The 16,804-nt window shown below is 53.2% G+C and overlaps 1 protein-coding gene across 5 annotated transcripts in view; it reads right to left on the bottom strand.

Moving 5' to 3' along the window:
* Window positions 1-16,804, bottom strand: part of SH2B3 (SH2B adaptor protein 3) — a 45,053-nt gene that overhangs the window by 16,951 nt on the left and 11,298 nt on the right. For 4 of the 5 annotated variants that reach the window (XM_032239753.1, XM_032239744.1, XM_032239721.1 and 1 more), the window contains exon 2: window positions 13,996-14,754. In XM_032239753.1, the coding sequence (XP_032095644.1) occupies window positions 13,996-14,727 (732 nt within the window). In that variant the 5' untranslated portion in view covers window positions 14,728-14,754. Of the gene's footprint in view, window positions 1-13,995; window positions 15,174-16,804 lie in introns of those variants that run through there. The other variant, XM_032239731.1, reaches the window with a different exon arrangement.

Genomic DNA, 16,804 nt, shown 5'->3' with positions numbered 1-16,804 from the left:
TTCTAGGAACTGAGCAGAAGAAAGTCATCAGAGGCGGGCACCGGGACCGACACACAAGCTGTCCATCCCCCATCAGAGGCGGGCACCGGGACCGACACACAAGGTGTCCATCCCCCATCAGAGGCGGGCACCAGGAGCGACACACAAGGTGTCCATCCCCCATCAGAGGCGGGCACCGGGACTGACACACAAGGTGTTCATCCCAGAGTCATCTATACCAGTAACAAAGTTAGAAATGGGCCGGGCACGGTGGCTCACACCTCTAATTCCAGCACTGTGGGAGGCTGAGGTGGGCAGATCACCTGAGGTCAGGAGTTTGAGACCAGCCTGGCCAACATGGTGAAACCCCCTCTCAACTAAAAATACAAACATTAGCTGGGTATGGTGGTGGGCGCCTGTAATCTCAGCTACTCGGAAGGCTGAGGCACAAGAATCACTTGAACCTGGGAGGTGGAAAAAAAATACAGAAAAATGTCCAAGACACAAAATGAAAAAAGCAGGTGACCAAATAGTATGAGGAATGCCAGGCCTGCAAGGGCTGAAGATTTTGTCCGCAAGCTCCTGCCTACCAAGGGCTCCAGACAGAATTGTACAAAAAGTAATCCCTTCCCAGCAACTGCTGAAGGAATTGCGATTTGGGGGAGGAGGCAAAGTTAAAGACAGAAGAGGCTGGATGTGGTGATGGCTTATGCCTGTAATCCCAGAACTCTGGGAGACCAGGCAGGGGGATTGCTTGAGCCTAGGAGTTTGGGACGAGCCTAGGCAACAGGGTAAGATTCTGTGTCTACAAAAAAATGTTTAAATTAGCAGGGCATAGTATCCTGCTAATGTCTATGCTAACAGCAGCATTAAATAGTCCCAGCTACTCGGGAGGCTCGCTTCAGGCTAGAAGGTTGAGGATGCAATGAGCCGAGATGGTGCCACTGCACTCCAGCCTGGGAGACAGAACAAGACCCTGTGTCAAAAACAAAACAAAAATGACGACAGCTGACAATGATATCTACCAAATAGAAATGCTGGTTCTCTCTGGGTAGAGAGATTGTGGGAAATTTTTCAGGTACTGTTTGTTTTTTAATAGTCTCTGCCATGAGCTTGATTAATTGAAAAAGCAAAATAATGTCGAGCACAGTGGCTCACGCCTGTAATCCCAGCACTTTGGGAGGCCGAGGCAGGTGGATCACCTGAGGTTGAGAATTTGAGACCAACCTTATCAACATGGAGAAACCCTGTCTCTACTAAAAATACAAAAAAAATTGGCCAGGTATGGTGGTACATGCCTGTAATCCCAGCTACTCGGGAGGCTGAGGCAGGAGAATCACTTGAACCTGGGAGGCAGAGGTTGCGGTGAGCTGAGATAGCACCATTACATTCCAGCCTGGGCAACAAGAGCGAAACTCCTTCTCAAAAAAAAAAAAAAGAAAGAAAGAAAAAACATTAGGACTCAGACATGAAGGCCCCCGGCAAGTTACAGACAGTTTCCTAGATTACATGAGGTGCACAGATGAAGACAGGGCAGGGCCCCATTCCCTGCGGTACCCTAAAAAGAGTGGTACCCCTGTGTGGAGGCCCAAGGTCAGCGTTTGAATCAGGCAAGGGGTTGGGGGGGTCCCAGGCAGTAGCCACAGCGAGGGAGGCCCAGAGGCCACGTGGCCCTTAATCGCCCCGATGTATGCTGTCACCCGGTGATTCCAGAGGCCAAACAGTGGCAGGGTCCACAGACTCCTCCGCAACTCAGAGGGGAGATAAGTAAAAGGGGGTACGGGGCCCCAGAAAGGAAGCTGAGGTGGCTCCTCCTGCACTGGGGGAGGAAGCCCCCCCATCAGGCCGGGACTCAGAGACCTCTTCTAGTGCATTTGGTTTCCTTTTCCATTCACAAAGAACTGGGTGGGGGATTTCCAGCAGCACCAGTGGGGCCTGCCAGGGGGTGCTGTGGAGAGCAGCTAGGCTGCTGCCCATCCCAGGAAGGGACCCTGGGGTCCCACCTCTGGGATCTAGTGGCCTCCTTCCCCTTTTTCTGCCCTTCAGGGTAAGAACATATCATGCCAGCTCCTCCCTGAGCCTGTATTTGGCTCAAAGCAACCCACTAAGGCAAGTGCTGGCATCCCATTTTCCATAATGAGTCACTGAGGTTCAGAGAGGCCACGTTCTTGGCCCAGAGCCACACAGCAAGAGCCAAGATCTGAACCTGACCCTGTCCATCTGCCCTTCTCCAGTGTCCACTCTTCACCCCTGGACCCTGACCCTGACCCTCCAAGCCCATAGCCCTGCTTCCTCGATCTTAACACCGGCCCCGCAAATAACAACAACAAAAAAATACCACACCAAACTCCAAGAAGCCAGTAAGAGCAGCCAGGTCTGGTAAGCAGGAGGGGGCAGGGATGGACCTTAACAACTTAATTACCCCCCATTTGTTGGATTCAGGGCACTTTTTAGGCTGTGGATTCGCAGAATTTGAGCTGAAAGGAAGTGCCCCGATACCATCTGCCCCCGCGGTTTCAGCGCGGTCGGGGGTTTCTTATAATGGCAAAGCAATTTTTCAAAAACGATTTTGCGTGGAACCCCAATAAGGGGGCAGATAGGGCGCTGGTGTGTGCGGCTGGGGCCACGGAGCCCTGCCCAACCCCCTCCTCCTTCCCCACAACCCACTTCATAGCTCAGAGAGGGCTGGGACCTACCCAGGTCACCCAGCAGCCTAGGACGGCGTGAGGACGGGACCTCCATTCCTACCCTGGGAGCCTCTGCCCCTGGTCCCCCAGGAGAGGTGGGCCTGGGGAAAAACCGGCTTCTTAAGCCTGTGTGCCCACCAGGACCTGAGCTCTGCCTGCCTGCTGAGACGAGGGCTCAGTCTGCCTTGCTTGCTGGGATACAGGCTTGTTATGACGGTAGAGGGTGGTTGCTTTCTCTGCCTGTTCTGGGAATTAAACACAAACCTCATGTCCCTGGTGCCCCCTGGCCTTGGCAGGCCCACCAGGAACTCCATTTCCTGCCTCGGCCACCTCCCAGCTCTGGGGCCTCGGGTAAGTTTCTGGACCTCTCTGTGCCTAGTTTTTTTGGCTGTGAGATGGCTGCATCACTGTCCTTACCACCAGGGTTTGTGGTGAGGACTCCAAGGGATGTAGTGGATGCAGTGCCTGTCACATGGAAACCATTTAATAAAAATTGGCCGGGTACTGTAGCTCACGCCTGTAATCCTAGCACCTTGGGAGGCCAAGGCAGGTGGATCGCTTGAGGCCAGGAGTTCAAGACCAGCCTGACCAACATGGCAAAACTGCATCTCTACTAATAATACAAAAAAATTATCTGGGCATGGTGATGGGTGCCTGTAATCCCAGCTACTTGGGAGGCTGAGGCAGGATAATTGCTTGAACCCTGGAAGTGGGCAACAGAGCGAGACTCTGTCTGTAAATAAATAACTAACTCATAAATTAAAATGCCTGCACCAGTGATGCCTGCAGCCTCAAAGCCTGGCCGGGCACTGGCTTGTTGGGCACAGCCCTAGGTGCTCCCCAGACAGCAGTCAGTCAGTCCTGGGATGGGAGCCATCATTCTGCTATTTTTACTAGAGGAAACTGAGGAACAGAGAGGGCAAAGCGCCTTCCCCCAGGTCACAGGGCTCAGAAGGGCAGGGGCAGGACAGGCCTGCGCCTATCAGAGCCCAAGGTGGCGCCCCTCCTGCAGCCGCTTCCTGCCAGCCCTCCTCCTCCTCCTCGCACTCTGGCCAAGAGGAAACCGCCAGGCCTCCGGCGGACGTCCCTTTCTTTCTGCTTCCTCTTTCCCACACCCGAAGGCATGGGGGTGTTTCCCTGCACCCCCACCAACTCCTGTGGCCTCCCCAGGCCTCAGCTTCCTCCTCTGTAAAGGAGGTGTAAGGGCAGTGCCGCCTGGAAGAATCACGGCAAGGACGGACGGGCGTGGCCCTCTTGTGCCCAGGCAGGGTCACGGCCCACCCAGAGGGAGCTGTCCACCTGTGCCTTTGCATCCCCCACAGACCCAGGCACACGTAGGAACCGAGGTCCCCAAGGGCTGGAGATCCCAGCTCCTGTGCTCTCACTGGGGGGCCATTGTGCTTCCGAAATCAAGGTTAGGGTGGCCTCATTTCAGGGCTTCTGGGTGCCCCAAATGTCTCCTGCCAGGAGGTGGGCCTGAGACTGCCCCTCGCCCGCCCAATCAGTGCTTACTATAGGCTGCCCCTGTGATGCTTCGCATTTTACAGACGAGAAAACTGAGGCCAGCAAGGCCAAGTCACTCACCAAGGACACCCGGCTTGGAAGGAGATGAATGGGGACGACTCTGAAGCACATTTGCCCCTAAGTCTCAGCCACTCCCAACCAGACCACTGCCCCCTGGGCACTCAGGCCTGTGGTACAGGTGGGGGCTGGGGGCTGAGTCTCCCCGAGGCATCCCCCAGCCCCTCTTCTACGCCTTCCCCAAGCTGGGCATCAGAGGCCATGGGTGAGGTGTGCCAGGCAGAGCCCTCCATGCCAGGCAGAGGGCACTGGCCAGGCCCTCCAGGCCTCTGTGTCTGCATCTGTAAAATGGTGGCTTCGGATGAAATAGCCACAGCTTTACTTGGTCCAAGAGCCCCAAACAGGTGCCCCCACCCAGGCAGGGCCCTAGTTAACAGCACCACCAATAATACTGACAGAAAGTCCTTCTGAGGACCCACCACTCACAGGGGCCACCCACTGCCCAGGCTCCAAGCCCCTCCCTGCCACAGGGGCTATGTGACCTTGGGAAAGCCACCTAAGCTCGCTCAGACCTAGTTTCCCCACCTGTGAAATGGGCCTAATGGCGTAGCTGCCCTCACAGGCCCACTATGAAGACTAAACGAAGCCAGGTCAGTGAAGTGCCTGGTGTATAAGGAAAGCCCCATAGGTGGTGGTTAGAAGGGCATTTTCAACAGCTAGAGCTCCATCATGTCCTCCACTGCACAGATGAGGCTCAGCCTCTAGAACCACCAGGACTGGCAGGACTTCAAGACCATCTCAGCCAACCCATGCCTGCGCATAGGTGGAAACTGAGGCCCGGCAGGCTAAGTATGCTGCATTTGAAATGGGAGCTCTTGGCCGGGCATGGTGGCTCACCCCTGTAATTCCAGCACCTTGAAAGGCCAAGGCGAGTGGATCACGTGAGGTCAAGAGATCAAGACTAGCCTGGCCAACATGGTAAAACTAAAAATACAAAAATTCGCTGGGTTTGGTGGCGCACGCCTATAGTTCCAGCTACTCGGGAGACTGAGGCAGAAGAATTGCTTGAACCCAGGATGCAGAGGTTGCAGTGAGCCAAGATCACACCACTGCACTTCAGCCTGGTGACAGAGTGAGACTCTGTCTCAAAAAAAAAAAAGAAAAAGAAAAAAAAGAAATGGATGGGAGCCCTACCTCCCCGGGAAGGTCTGGGGCCCAAGGCCAGCTTCTCCAGCCCAGCAGCTGCTTCTGGAATCTGTTCCCTTCCCCAGGGTCCCCATGGCTGTCACCTCCCCATCAGGCTCTCCTGCCAAAGCAGCAGCAGCACGGGCCAGGCTGGGACCTCCTCCACTGCCGGTCTGGCACCACCAGATCCCCCGATTTCATAGGAGAAACCAGAAGTCTGGGTTCTGTAAACTCCCTCTGCTTTAGGTTGTAAATGTGGCAGCCCGCGCAATTTCCTTTTCTTATAACTGCCTGGTAGACCGGCGCCTCAGGTCCAGTCTGGCCTGGAGCTGGCATTCCACATCCTCTGCTCTGAACCAGTTCAGCAGGTGGCCAGGGACTTGGGATTAGGGGCTCCTTGGGATCAGGGGTTCCTATTTCAGGGTTCAGGTCTCCTTCATGACCCCAAGCCGAGTCTCTCTGCCTCTCCCAGTGCCTCAGTTTCCTCATCTGTCAAATAGGCCAGCAAACTCCAGCTTACAGGAAGGTGCAGGGGTTTAGGGCAATGCCTGGCATGTGGAGGCACACATTCAATGTCATGAATGTTAAGGCTCAGAAGACAACACCCTAAAGAAAGGTGCTGTGGCACGCTAAGACTTTCGACTAGAAGGGCTCAGAAGGGGCCCTCAGAAGCACAGTCTATCTGACCTTCTTCTGCCCTCCTGTCTCTCTCACCCTCCTTCTCCCCTGAAGCGAGTCACAGAAACCAGAGGGCTGGGTACAGTGGCTCACACCTGTAATCCCAACACTTTGGGAGGCCAAGGCAGGAGGATTGCTTGAGGCCAGGAGTTTGAGGCCAGCCTAGGCAACATAATGAATCTCCATCTCTCTGAAAAAAAAAAAAAAAGAAAAAGAAAGAAAAAGAAAAACCAGAACTCTTCTTCAAGGTGGGTCACAGAATTTAGAACCCCTTGACTGAGCGCGGTGGCTCACGCCTGTAAGCCTAGTACTTTGGGAGGCTGAGGCGGGCGGATCACAAGGTCAAGAGATGGAGACCATGGTGAAACCCCATCTCTGTATTAAAAAAAAAAAAAAAGAAAAAAAAAATAGAACCCCTCTGTCTGAAAGCCAGCCGTAAAACCTAGAAATATGACTCTAACCTTCCCCCACCTTCCTGGGTAGGAGCCATCCACAAAGAAATTCTCTAAATTACCTTGTCTGAGGGAGGCAGGTTTTTTTTTTTTTTTTTTTTTGAGACGGAGTTTTGCTCTTGTTACCCAGGCTGGAGTGCAATGGCGCAATCTCTGCTCACCGCAACCTCCGCCTCCTGGGTTCAGGCAATTCTCCTGCCTCAGCCTCCTGAGCAGCTGGGATTATATGCACACGCCACCATGCCCAGCTGAATTTTTGTATTTTTTTTTTAGTAGAGACGGGGTTTCACCATGTTGACCAGGATGGTCTCGATCTCTTGACCTCGTGATCCACCCGCCTCGGCCTCCCAAAGTGCTGGGATTACAGGCGTGAGCCACCGCGCCCGGCAGGAGGCAGGTTTTAAGTTCCAGAGAGGTCCTGCCCCTATACCAGGAGGAAGGAACGCCATGCAGAGGCCAAGAGGAACTGGAGCAGGCAGGCCTTGCTGGGGCCCCACCTCCATCTATTCCAGTAGATTACACCCTTTTATCCCAATCCCATTTTTTTTTTCTTTGAGAGAGAGTCTCGCTTTGTCCCAGGCTGAGATTACAGGAGTGAGCCACCGCACCAGGCCCCCAATCCCATTTTTACGTGGCAATCCCTGCTCCATCAAATCTAAACACCAGACAGACCGTTTCCCTGGGTCTTTTGGTCTTCATTCCTGAAGGCTCCATGTCACATAAAACTTGGATTCAATAACTCTGTGATGCTTTTCTCTTGCTGACCTGTTGCTGCAGGAGTGTCGGCCGTGACCCCGATGATGGGTGAGGAGACGCCTGACACCTTCCCCTCAGCTAAATACACTGCTCCCCTGTCCTTGCCCTGCCTGGGGCTCAGCAGTACCCAGGGGAGGGAGGTCTCTAAAAGAAATCCTGCCAAACTCTCCCATCGCTGGCCTGGGCTGGGAGACCACAGGTAGCCTGGAGGGTCCCTCTCGCCCACTCCCACCTCCAGGCAGCCCCGGCAAGTGTCTCAGGCCCTGTAGGCCTAAATCCTTCAATTGTTCCCATTGCCTTTAGTGTAAAACCTAAAGTCCCCAATGTGGCCCCCCACAATCCAGCCCCACCAGCTTTGCAGTCTCACTGCTCCTTGCTCCCTTGAAGCCCTGGCTACCTGGCTATTCCACAAACTTGCCTCTTCAGCTCACCCCAGGGCCGGTGCGCCTGCCGTTCCTCAACCTAGGACTCCCTCACCTGGATGTCAGAACTGCCGCCTCCTGCCAAGGGGCCTTTGCTGACCAATCCCAGGGAAGGCTGCCCCCTCCCGCCTCCCAAGGGCCCATGCTGCCCACCTGCAGGGATGCCACTGAGACCAGAGAAAGCCGGGACTTCTTTCCCCTTCTCCTGACCTTGGAAAACACAGGCATCTCCTCCCCCGCCCCGTCCCCACTCCCACCCCTGGCAGGCTGTGGCTTCCCCTTGCACGCCCCTGGTCACAGAGTGCTCTCTCCCAGCACAGCCCTCACAGCCCCTAGAGGAGCTGCGCCATTACCCTGCTCCACAGGCCTGGGTCACACAGCTGGTAGGGATGGAGCTAGGGCCCACCAGGCCTCAGACTTCTGGGCAGCTGCCCTCTCTCAGCTCTCTCCCTCCAAAGCCTTTTCCAACTCTGGGCAGCAGGGCCTCCTCCAGGCTGGCACTGGGATTACATCTGCCCCGTCTCCTGCAGGGCACCCTTTAAGTGACAGAGTGCAGGTGCAGATCCAAAGCGTAAGCCCTTCGTCACCACCCACTGGTTGTCAGAACTTTCTTTTCCTTTTGTTTAAAGCTGTGCCCAGAGCCAAACCCTGGGTCAGAGGTCAGGGGTTACAGCTGACCACCTGGCAGGCACATGCAAGGCTTGTGTTCTGAGCACCCTTGGCCCATCGCCTGGACACAGATTCACTGAGAGGACACTCCTGAGCCGCCTGGACTGTTCCACCGATGCTCAGAGGGTCTAGGAGAAGCCTAAGAGAAGCCTCACCAGGGCTGCTGGCTTTGCAGGCGGCACACTTGGCCCCACAACAACCGCCAAGCCTATGACAGAGCCCCAGCCAGCCGGGGCTAAGGAAAAGCCCTCTGGACCTCCCTGGCTCCCTGGATCAGGGAAAGCCCTAGGGAATCTGATGGGGCCCCACCATCAGGGTTCTCAGAGAACAGGAGTCTTGGGGATGCCTTCCCCTGAGGGCCCAGCCAGCACTGAAGATAAACCCAGGCTCTCGGCCGGAAGTCACAACCATAAGAAACCACAGCAACCGAGACAACAGTAACACAGCACACACACAGCACTCCCGGCACCAGGCACACAGCACATGCACTCTCCCTACCGAGACACACGGCCCTATGTGGGAGGAACTGAGTAGAAGCTCATTCATTATTCAAACCCAGGGCCAGCTGGCTCCCGACACCTGGTTTTCCAAGATTATTTTAATTACTTATTTAGTTTTTTGTGACGGGGTTTCACTCTTGTCACCCAGGCTGGAGTATAGTGGCATGATCTCAGCTCCCTGCAACCTCCGGCTCCCAGGTTCAAGTGGTTCTCCTGCCTCAGCCCCCCTAGTAGCTGGGATTACAGGCACCCACCACCACACCAGGGTAATTTTGTATTTTTAGTAGAGATGGGGTCTCACCATGTTGGCCAGTCTGGTCTTGAACTCCTGACCCCACATGATCCACCCGCCTTGGCCTCCCAAAGTGCTGGGATTACAGGCATGAGCCAACATGCCCGGCAACCAAGATAATTTTTATTAGAGATGAGGTTTCACCATGTTGGCCAGGCTCGTCTCAAAGATCTGCCCCGGTCTCCCAAAGTGCTGGGATTACTGGCATGAGCCACGGAAACTAGCCACAGAAGTTGTTTTTCAAAGTGAAGAACCCCACGATGTCGCACAGATAAGATCATGTATTGGGGCCGTTATCTGTCTTTCATGGTGTCACAGCCTCGAGATTTTTAACATATGATGATAAAACCATTTTTATCTGTACTTGCATTTTTCCAACAGCTACTGGTTGTGTTTGGAGTAAAATGCTAAGTCCTCCTGTTCCCATGTCCTGCGCCTACACGTACTTCCCTGCTCCCCATCTCCCTCCCTGTGCTCCCACCACACCAGCCTCTTCATGTTGTCCTTTCTTCAAAACATGCTATGAACACATTCTCCATGCAGGGTCCCTGCCCACACTGTTCCCTCTGCCTGGAAGGCCCAGTGATTTACTTAGGATGAAACTCTCAGTCCAAAAGTGACCTCCTGGCCAGGTGTGGTGGCTCACACCTGTAATCCCAGCACTTTGGGAGGCCAAGGAGGGCAGATCACCTGCGGTCAGGAGTTCAGGACCAGCCTGACCAGCATGATGAAACCCACTCTACTAAAAATGCAAAAACTGGGGCAGTGGCTCCCACCTGTAATCCCAACACTTTTGGAGGCTGAGACAGGTGGATCACCTGAAGTCAGGAGTTCAAGACCAGCCTGGTCAACATGGCAAAAACCCATCTCTACTAAAAATACAAAAAACTAGCCAGGCATGGTGGCGGGCACCTGTAATCCCAGCTACTTGGGAGGCTGAGGCAGGAGAATCGCTTTAACAACGTGGGAGGTGGAGGCTGCAGTGAGTGGAGATTGTTCCAGTGCACTCCAGCCTGGGCGACAGGGCGAGATTCCCTCTCTCCCCCCGCAAAGAAATGCTTTTGGTGAAAAACCAGCCCACAAAGTTAGGAAATGCAAAGAAATTGTCCAGAATATATAACGACTTTTACAAATCAATTTTTAAAAGGCTAGACAGATAATAAAAACATACACTTCACCAAAGACCAAATTCCAATGGTCAATGAACATACGAAAAGGTGCTTAACCTCTGTGAGTCATCAGGGAAACGCAATTAAAGCCACCTTAAGATCCAGCAACACATATACTAAAGTGACCCTGGTGGGGATGTGGAGCCACCTGGAACTCTTGCCCACTTGTCGGTGGGACACAAAATGGTACAGCTACTCTGGGAGTGGTTTGGAATTTCTCTGAAGTGAACATGCACCTACTCTATGACCGAGCAACGCCACTTTTAGGAATCCACCTGAGAGAAATGAAAGGACGTGTGTCTATACTTAGACCTAGATGCGCTACAGGCAGTAGCTCACACCTGTAATCCCAGCACTTTGGAAGGCTGAGGTGGGTGGATCACCTGAAGTCAGGAGTTCGAGGCCAGCCTGGCCAACATGACAAAACGCCATCTCTACTTAAAAAAAAAAACACACACACACAGAAAAGATAACTGAGGGGGGAGGTTGAGGCTGCAATGAGCCAAGATCAGGCCACTGCACTCCAGCCCGGGCAACAGAAACCCTGCCTCCAAATAAATAAAATAAAACGAAAGGCAACCTAACCCCTAGTAGCTGGGACCACAGTCACGTGCCACCACCCCTAGCTAATAAATAGGTTGCCTTTTATTTCTGGCTCCTTTTGCCCAGCATAAGAATATTTTAGAGATTGATCACATTGATCACGTGTGTCAATAGTTTCTTGCTTTTTTTTTTTTTTTTTTTTTTGGAGACAGGGTCTTGCTCTGTTACCCAGCTGGAGTTCAGTGGCTTGATCTTGGCTCATTGCAGCCTCTGCCTTCTATCCTCCTGGAATCAAGCAGTGCTCCAACCTCAGCCTCCTGAGTAGCTGGGACCACAGGCATGCAGCACGACACCCAGCCAATTTTTCGTATTTTTTGTAGAGATGGGGTTTCGCCATGTTGCCCAGGCTGGTCTTGAACTCCTGGGCTCAAATGATCCCCCTACCTCGGCCTCCCAAAGTGCTGGGATTACAGGCGTGAGTCACTGCACCCGGCCTGGTTGTTTTTTTTTTGAGTACTGAATAGATTCCGCACGATGTCTTCATGTCCCACAATTGGTTTATCCCATCCTCTGTTGATGAATATTTGGGTTATTTCTATTTTGATTTCTGAATAAGGCTGTTATGTAGCTTGCATCTAGGTCTAAGTATGGACATACTTCTCTCGGGTGGATTCCTAGAAACGGCGTTGTTCGGTCATACAGTAGGTGCATGTTTACTTGAGAGAAATTGCCAAACTTCTCCCAAAGCAGCTGCACGAGGCACGAAGATAACCTGAGGCTGGGAGGTCGAGGCTACAATGGGCCATGACTGTGCCACTGCACTCCAGCCTAGGCGACAGAGACCCTGTCTCAAAATAAATAAAACAAAAGGCAACCTACTGTGTGATTCCATTCACATGACATTCAAGAACAGAGAAATCTAACCTGTGGTGATAAGAGGCGGTGTGTATGAGAGTGCAGGGTCCTGGCATGGGGGAGGCAGAAGGGAGCCCTCTGGGGTGCTGGTCACTTGCGTTGCACACACAGGGAAACAGCTTCAGATGTGTTTCACATACGTCACACACTTCCAGGTCTGCATGTTACACCACAGTGAAGTTTGAAAAGGTTACTTCAAAGGATTCTTGGATGACCCTCCCAAACCACAGGGACCCCTCAGTTATCCTCCCGAAGACCCCACTGTTTTACCTTTAACACATAATACCATTTTTAATTCCATGTTCATTAGTGGGTTTATTTCCTCAACAGCCTCCATTAGAATGCCTACTCCCCCGACCTAGCATGTGCCTAGCACGTAGTAGGTGCTCCGTAAGTATCTGTTGAATGAATAAAAGAGTAACCGTAGGTTTCCTCCACTCCCATCGTGAGCCCCTCAGGGCCAGGATCACATCCGTTTTGCTCATGTTCTAGAATAAGGCCCTAGCACGTAACAGGATCCCAAAGAGAGAGCAATTAGATGAAAGCTGTATGGCCCTGTCACGCATATCTAAGTCAAAGATGGAGCCTGTCAGGTGAATACAAGTAGAACAAAACAGTGACCATTCGGCCTCAACAGCACAGTAGGAATTACGCCAGCTGTGAAGAAAAAGGACTTTTTTTTTTTAAGACAGGGTCTTGCTCTGTTGCCCAGGCAGAAGTGCAGTGGTGCGATCTCGGCTCACTGCAGCCTTGAGCTCCTGGGCTCAAGCGATCCTCCCACCAGAGCCTCCAGGGTAGCTGGGACCACAGGCATATGCCACCATGCCCAGCTAATTTTCGTATTTTTTGTAGCAATGGGGTTTTGCCAAAGGACAAATTCTTTTAAACTTGAAAGAAAACAAGACATCACCAAAGCACAAGAGGTGCAAAGAAATTCTCCGATGGGTTTGAGCCCTCTAGAAATAAAACACCCATCTGTCAATGCCAGTCTGAGTCAGGGTTTTCAAGGATCTCAGACTGACCTGCTACCACATCCAATGTGAAGCCAAAAAGCTGTCCCTGGACACTGTACAAAATCCTTGACTGGTACTCCTCACAACTGCCAAGGCCATCAACAACAGACGGTTGGACACTGTCACAGCCAAGAGGTGCCTATGCAGACGTAACAACTAAACCTCATGTGGTATCCTGGGGGACGAGCGGAACAGAAAAAGGACATTAGAGGAAACTAGCAAAGCCAAAGGAACAGTGGTGTTTACCGAATAGTAATGTACCAGTGCTGGCTCCTTAGCTACAACCAATGTACAGACAGCATAGGATGTGAATCTTTGGTGAACCTGGGTACCATGTGTAAAGGAACACTACTATCTTTGTAACTTTCCTGTAAGTCTAAAATTCTTTTTTTTTTTTTTTTTTTTTGAGAAGGAGTCTCGCTCTGTCACCAAAGCTGGAATACAGTGGTGTGATCTTGGCTCACTGTAACCTCCACCTCCCAGGTTCAAGCAATTCTCCTGTCTCAGCCTCCCAAGTAGCTGGGATTACAGGCATATACCACCATGCCCAGTCTAATTTTTTATATATTCAGTAGAGATGGGGTTTCACCATGTTGGCCAGGCTGGTCTTGAACCCCCTGGCCTCAAGTGATCTGCCCACCTTGGCCTCCCAAAGTGTTGGGATTACAGGCATGAGCCACTGCACCAGGCTTGTAAATCTAAAATTCTAAAATAAAAAGTTCTTCTTTTATTTGTTTAGAGTCAGGGTCTTACCCTGTCACCCAGACTGGAGTGTGGTGGCATGATCACGACTCACTGCAGCTTCCACCTCCAGGGTTCAAGTCATCTTCCCTCTCAGCCTCACAAGCCTAGGACCACAGGCACGTGCCACCACGCCTGGCTAATTTTTTTATAGAAATAGGGTCTACATAAAGCAAGTTCTTAATGACTTACAAAGAGGCTTAGACAAAAAAAAAAAAAAAAGAAGAAGAAAGAAATAGGGTATAAGTTGCTCAAGTTGGTCTCAAATCCTTGGGCTCAAGCGATCGTCCTGCCTCAGCCTCCCAAAGTGCTGGGATTACAGACATGAGCCACTGTACTCGGCCTAAAAGGGCCTAGCTCCCTTTGGGCACTCTGGGGCCACCAGCTAGAAAGCCATCGCCCCTCCCCAGCCCGCATTCTCCCCAGGGTGAAGGCGAAGGGCGCGGTGCAGTGCGCAGCCCCACGGGGCTTACCTTGGGTGGATCGAAGAGCTCCAGCACGCGGTCGGGGCCGTCGGGGCCCGGGGCCTGGCGCAGCGCCAGCCTCCCGCGCTGCCAGCGCGCCCCGCTGTCCATGGAGGCCTCGTCGGCCAGACTGTAGCGCAGCGCAGCCTCCTTCAGCGCCTCGGGCGGCGGCTCCCGGGCCAGGCTCCAGGGCAGGAGCTTCTTGGCCAGGCCAGGCCGGGTGGGGGTCTCGGCCGCCTCTCCGGGGGTCCCGGGGGCGGCGGCGTGGTGGGCGGCGGGCAGCTCCCCCACCGAGCGGCGGCGGAAGATGTGACAGAGGCTGCGCCGAAAGTGCTGGAAGGTGCAGGGCCCGGGCGGCCGCGGCGGGGCCAGCTCCTCAGAGCTGCGGGCCTTGGGCAGGCCGGGGGCGGCGGGGCCAGGGCCTGGCTCCGGGGGCGCCTCGGTCTTGGCGGGGGGCCTGTGGCCTGTGTCCCGGTAGTCGCGGCCCGGCGCGCGGCCATCGCGCACCTCGCGGCAGAAGTAGCGCTGGAAGAGGTCGGTGAACTGCAGCGACACCAGCTCGGCACGCAGCGGCGCATGCTGCGGGTGCTCGCGGGCGAACAGCCAGTACTGGCGGGCCAGCTCCCGGGCCGCGGCCACTGCGTGCAGCTCGCAGAACTCGCTCCAGCCCCGCGGGGCCGCTGTCGGGGAGGCCGAGGGCGCGGAGGAGGCCGAGGAGGGCTGCAGGGCGGGCCCGTTCATGGCGGAGACCCAGGTGGTGCGGGTGGGCTGAAAGACACAGGGGGGTGGGGGGCGACATGGAGTGAGCAGGTGGGCAAGCGGGTACCCCGCACCCCAGGAGAAATCCAACACGACCGTAACACCCAGCGCTGGTGACGATGCAGGGAAACACGCACTCCCTTGTTGGGTGGCATTCTGTAAGGGACACGGCCAGTTTGGCAGAACTGATTCTAGACTCTGGAATCCTGCTTTTGAAGGACAAAAACCGTACGATCATCTCAATAGATGCAGAGAGAGTATCTGACAAAATTCAACATACCTTTATGATAAAAACTTTCAACAAAGTAAGCTAGATGGTATGTCGTACCTCAACACGCTGAAGGCCCTATGTAAAGGCTGGGCGTGGAGGCTCAAGCCTGTAATCCCAGCACTTTGGTAGGCTGAGGCCGGAGGATTACTTGAGCCCAGGAGTTTGAGCCAGCCTGGGCAACATGGTGAAAGCCCATCTCTCAAAAAAAAAAACAAAAAAAACCCCAGAATTTAGTTGGCATTGTAGCACACATTCCTGTAGTCCTAAGTACTTATGAGGCTGAGGTGGGAGGCTTGTCTGAGCCTGAGGAAGTCAAGGCTGCAGTAAGCCATGATCAGCCATTGAACTCTAGCCCAGGAAACAGAGTGAGGCCCTGTCTCAAAAATATAAAATTAAATTTAAAAAGGCCCTATATGACAAGCACACAGCTAACATTGTACTTAATGGTGAAAAGTTGACAACTTTTCCTTTAAGGCCAGGGACGAGAAAAGGATGCCCACTCTGGTGACTTCTCTTCAACACAGTACTGACAGTCCTAGCCAGGGCAATTAGGCTCTAGGAATCCCAATTTTAAGTATTCAAGAGATACTTGCTCCCTGCTACACATTTGCTGCCGCAGCGTTTATAATGGGGAAAAATTAGAGGCAACCTAAATGCCCACCATTGGAGACTGGTGAAAGAAACTGGTCCAGCTATAGGCTGGAATACCCGACAGCAGGGGGAAAGGATGGGGAAACCCACCCAGCACCTCCGGGAGAGCGCCAGGGCTATCATTAGGCAAAAAAGCAAATGGCAGAATAAGATGCTGGACAATCCCATTTACATGAACACTCATAAAACCAAACCACTGTTTATGTGTACACAAATATTTTGTAACTGGTGGGCAAGAAAGGTCTGGCAGAAGCAAACCGATCCTGAAACAATGGGTACCTCTGGGGAGGAGTCATAAATGGGGTGTGGGGATGGTGGGGAAATAAACAAGAAGGCTGTCACTACTTATCTCTAGCAGGGATGGCTAAGAACACAGATTCTGGAGCATGGGTTCAAATCCCAGCACAGCCAGGCTCAGCGGCTCATGCCTGTAATCCCAGCACTTTGGGAGCCCAAGGCATGTAGATCACCTGAGGTCAGGAGGTTGAGACCAGCCTGGCCAACATGGTGAAACCCCGTGTCTACTAAAAATATAAAACATTAGCCAGGCGTGGTGGCATGCGCCTGTAGCCCCAGTTACTCTGGAGGCTGAGGCAGGAGAATTGCCTGAACCTGAGAGGAGGAGGCTGCAGTGAGCCAAGATCATGCCACTACACTCCAGCTTGGGTGACAAAGTGAGACTCTGTCTCAAAAAAAAGAAAACAAAAGCCAGGACCGGTGGCTCACACCTGTAATTCCAGCACTTTTGGAGGCTGAGGTGGGCAGATCATGAGGTCAGGAGGTGGAGACCATCCTAGCTAATATGGTGAAACCCCGTCTCTACTAAAAATACAAAAATTAGCTGGATGTGGTAGCATGTGCCTGTAGTCCAAGCTACTCAGGAGGCTGAGGCAGGAGAATTGCCTGAACCTGGGAGGCAGTGGTTACAGTGAGCTGAGATCACACCACTGCACTCCAGCCCAGGTGACAGAACGAGACTCTGTCTCAAAAAAAAAAAAAAAAGGGGCTGGGCATGGTGGCTCACACCTGTAATCCCAGCACTTTGGGAGGCCGAGGCAGGTGGATTACTCGAGGTCAGGAGTTCAAGACCAGCTTGGGCAACACGGTGAAATCCCATCTCTACTAAAATACCAAAAA

This window comes from Sapajus apella, unplaced genomic scaffold (assembly GCF_009761245.1).
Source record: "Sapajus apella isolate SASKATOON/1434 unplaced genomic scaffold, GSC_monkey_1.0 scaffold2, whole genome shotgun sequence".
NCBI classification, from domain to species: domain Eukaryota; kingdom Metazoa; phylum Chordata; class Mammalia; order Primates; family Cebidae; genus Sapajus; species Sapajus apella.
The sequence above is the reverse complement of the archived record's forward strand: the minus strand, read 5'-3'. Positions and strand labels throughout refer to the sequence as shown.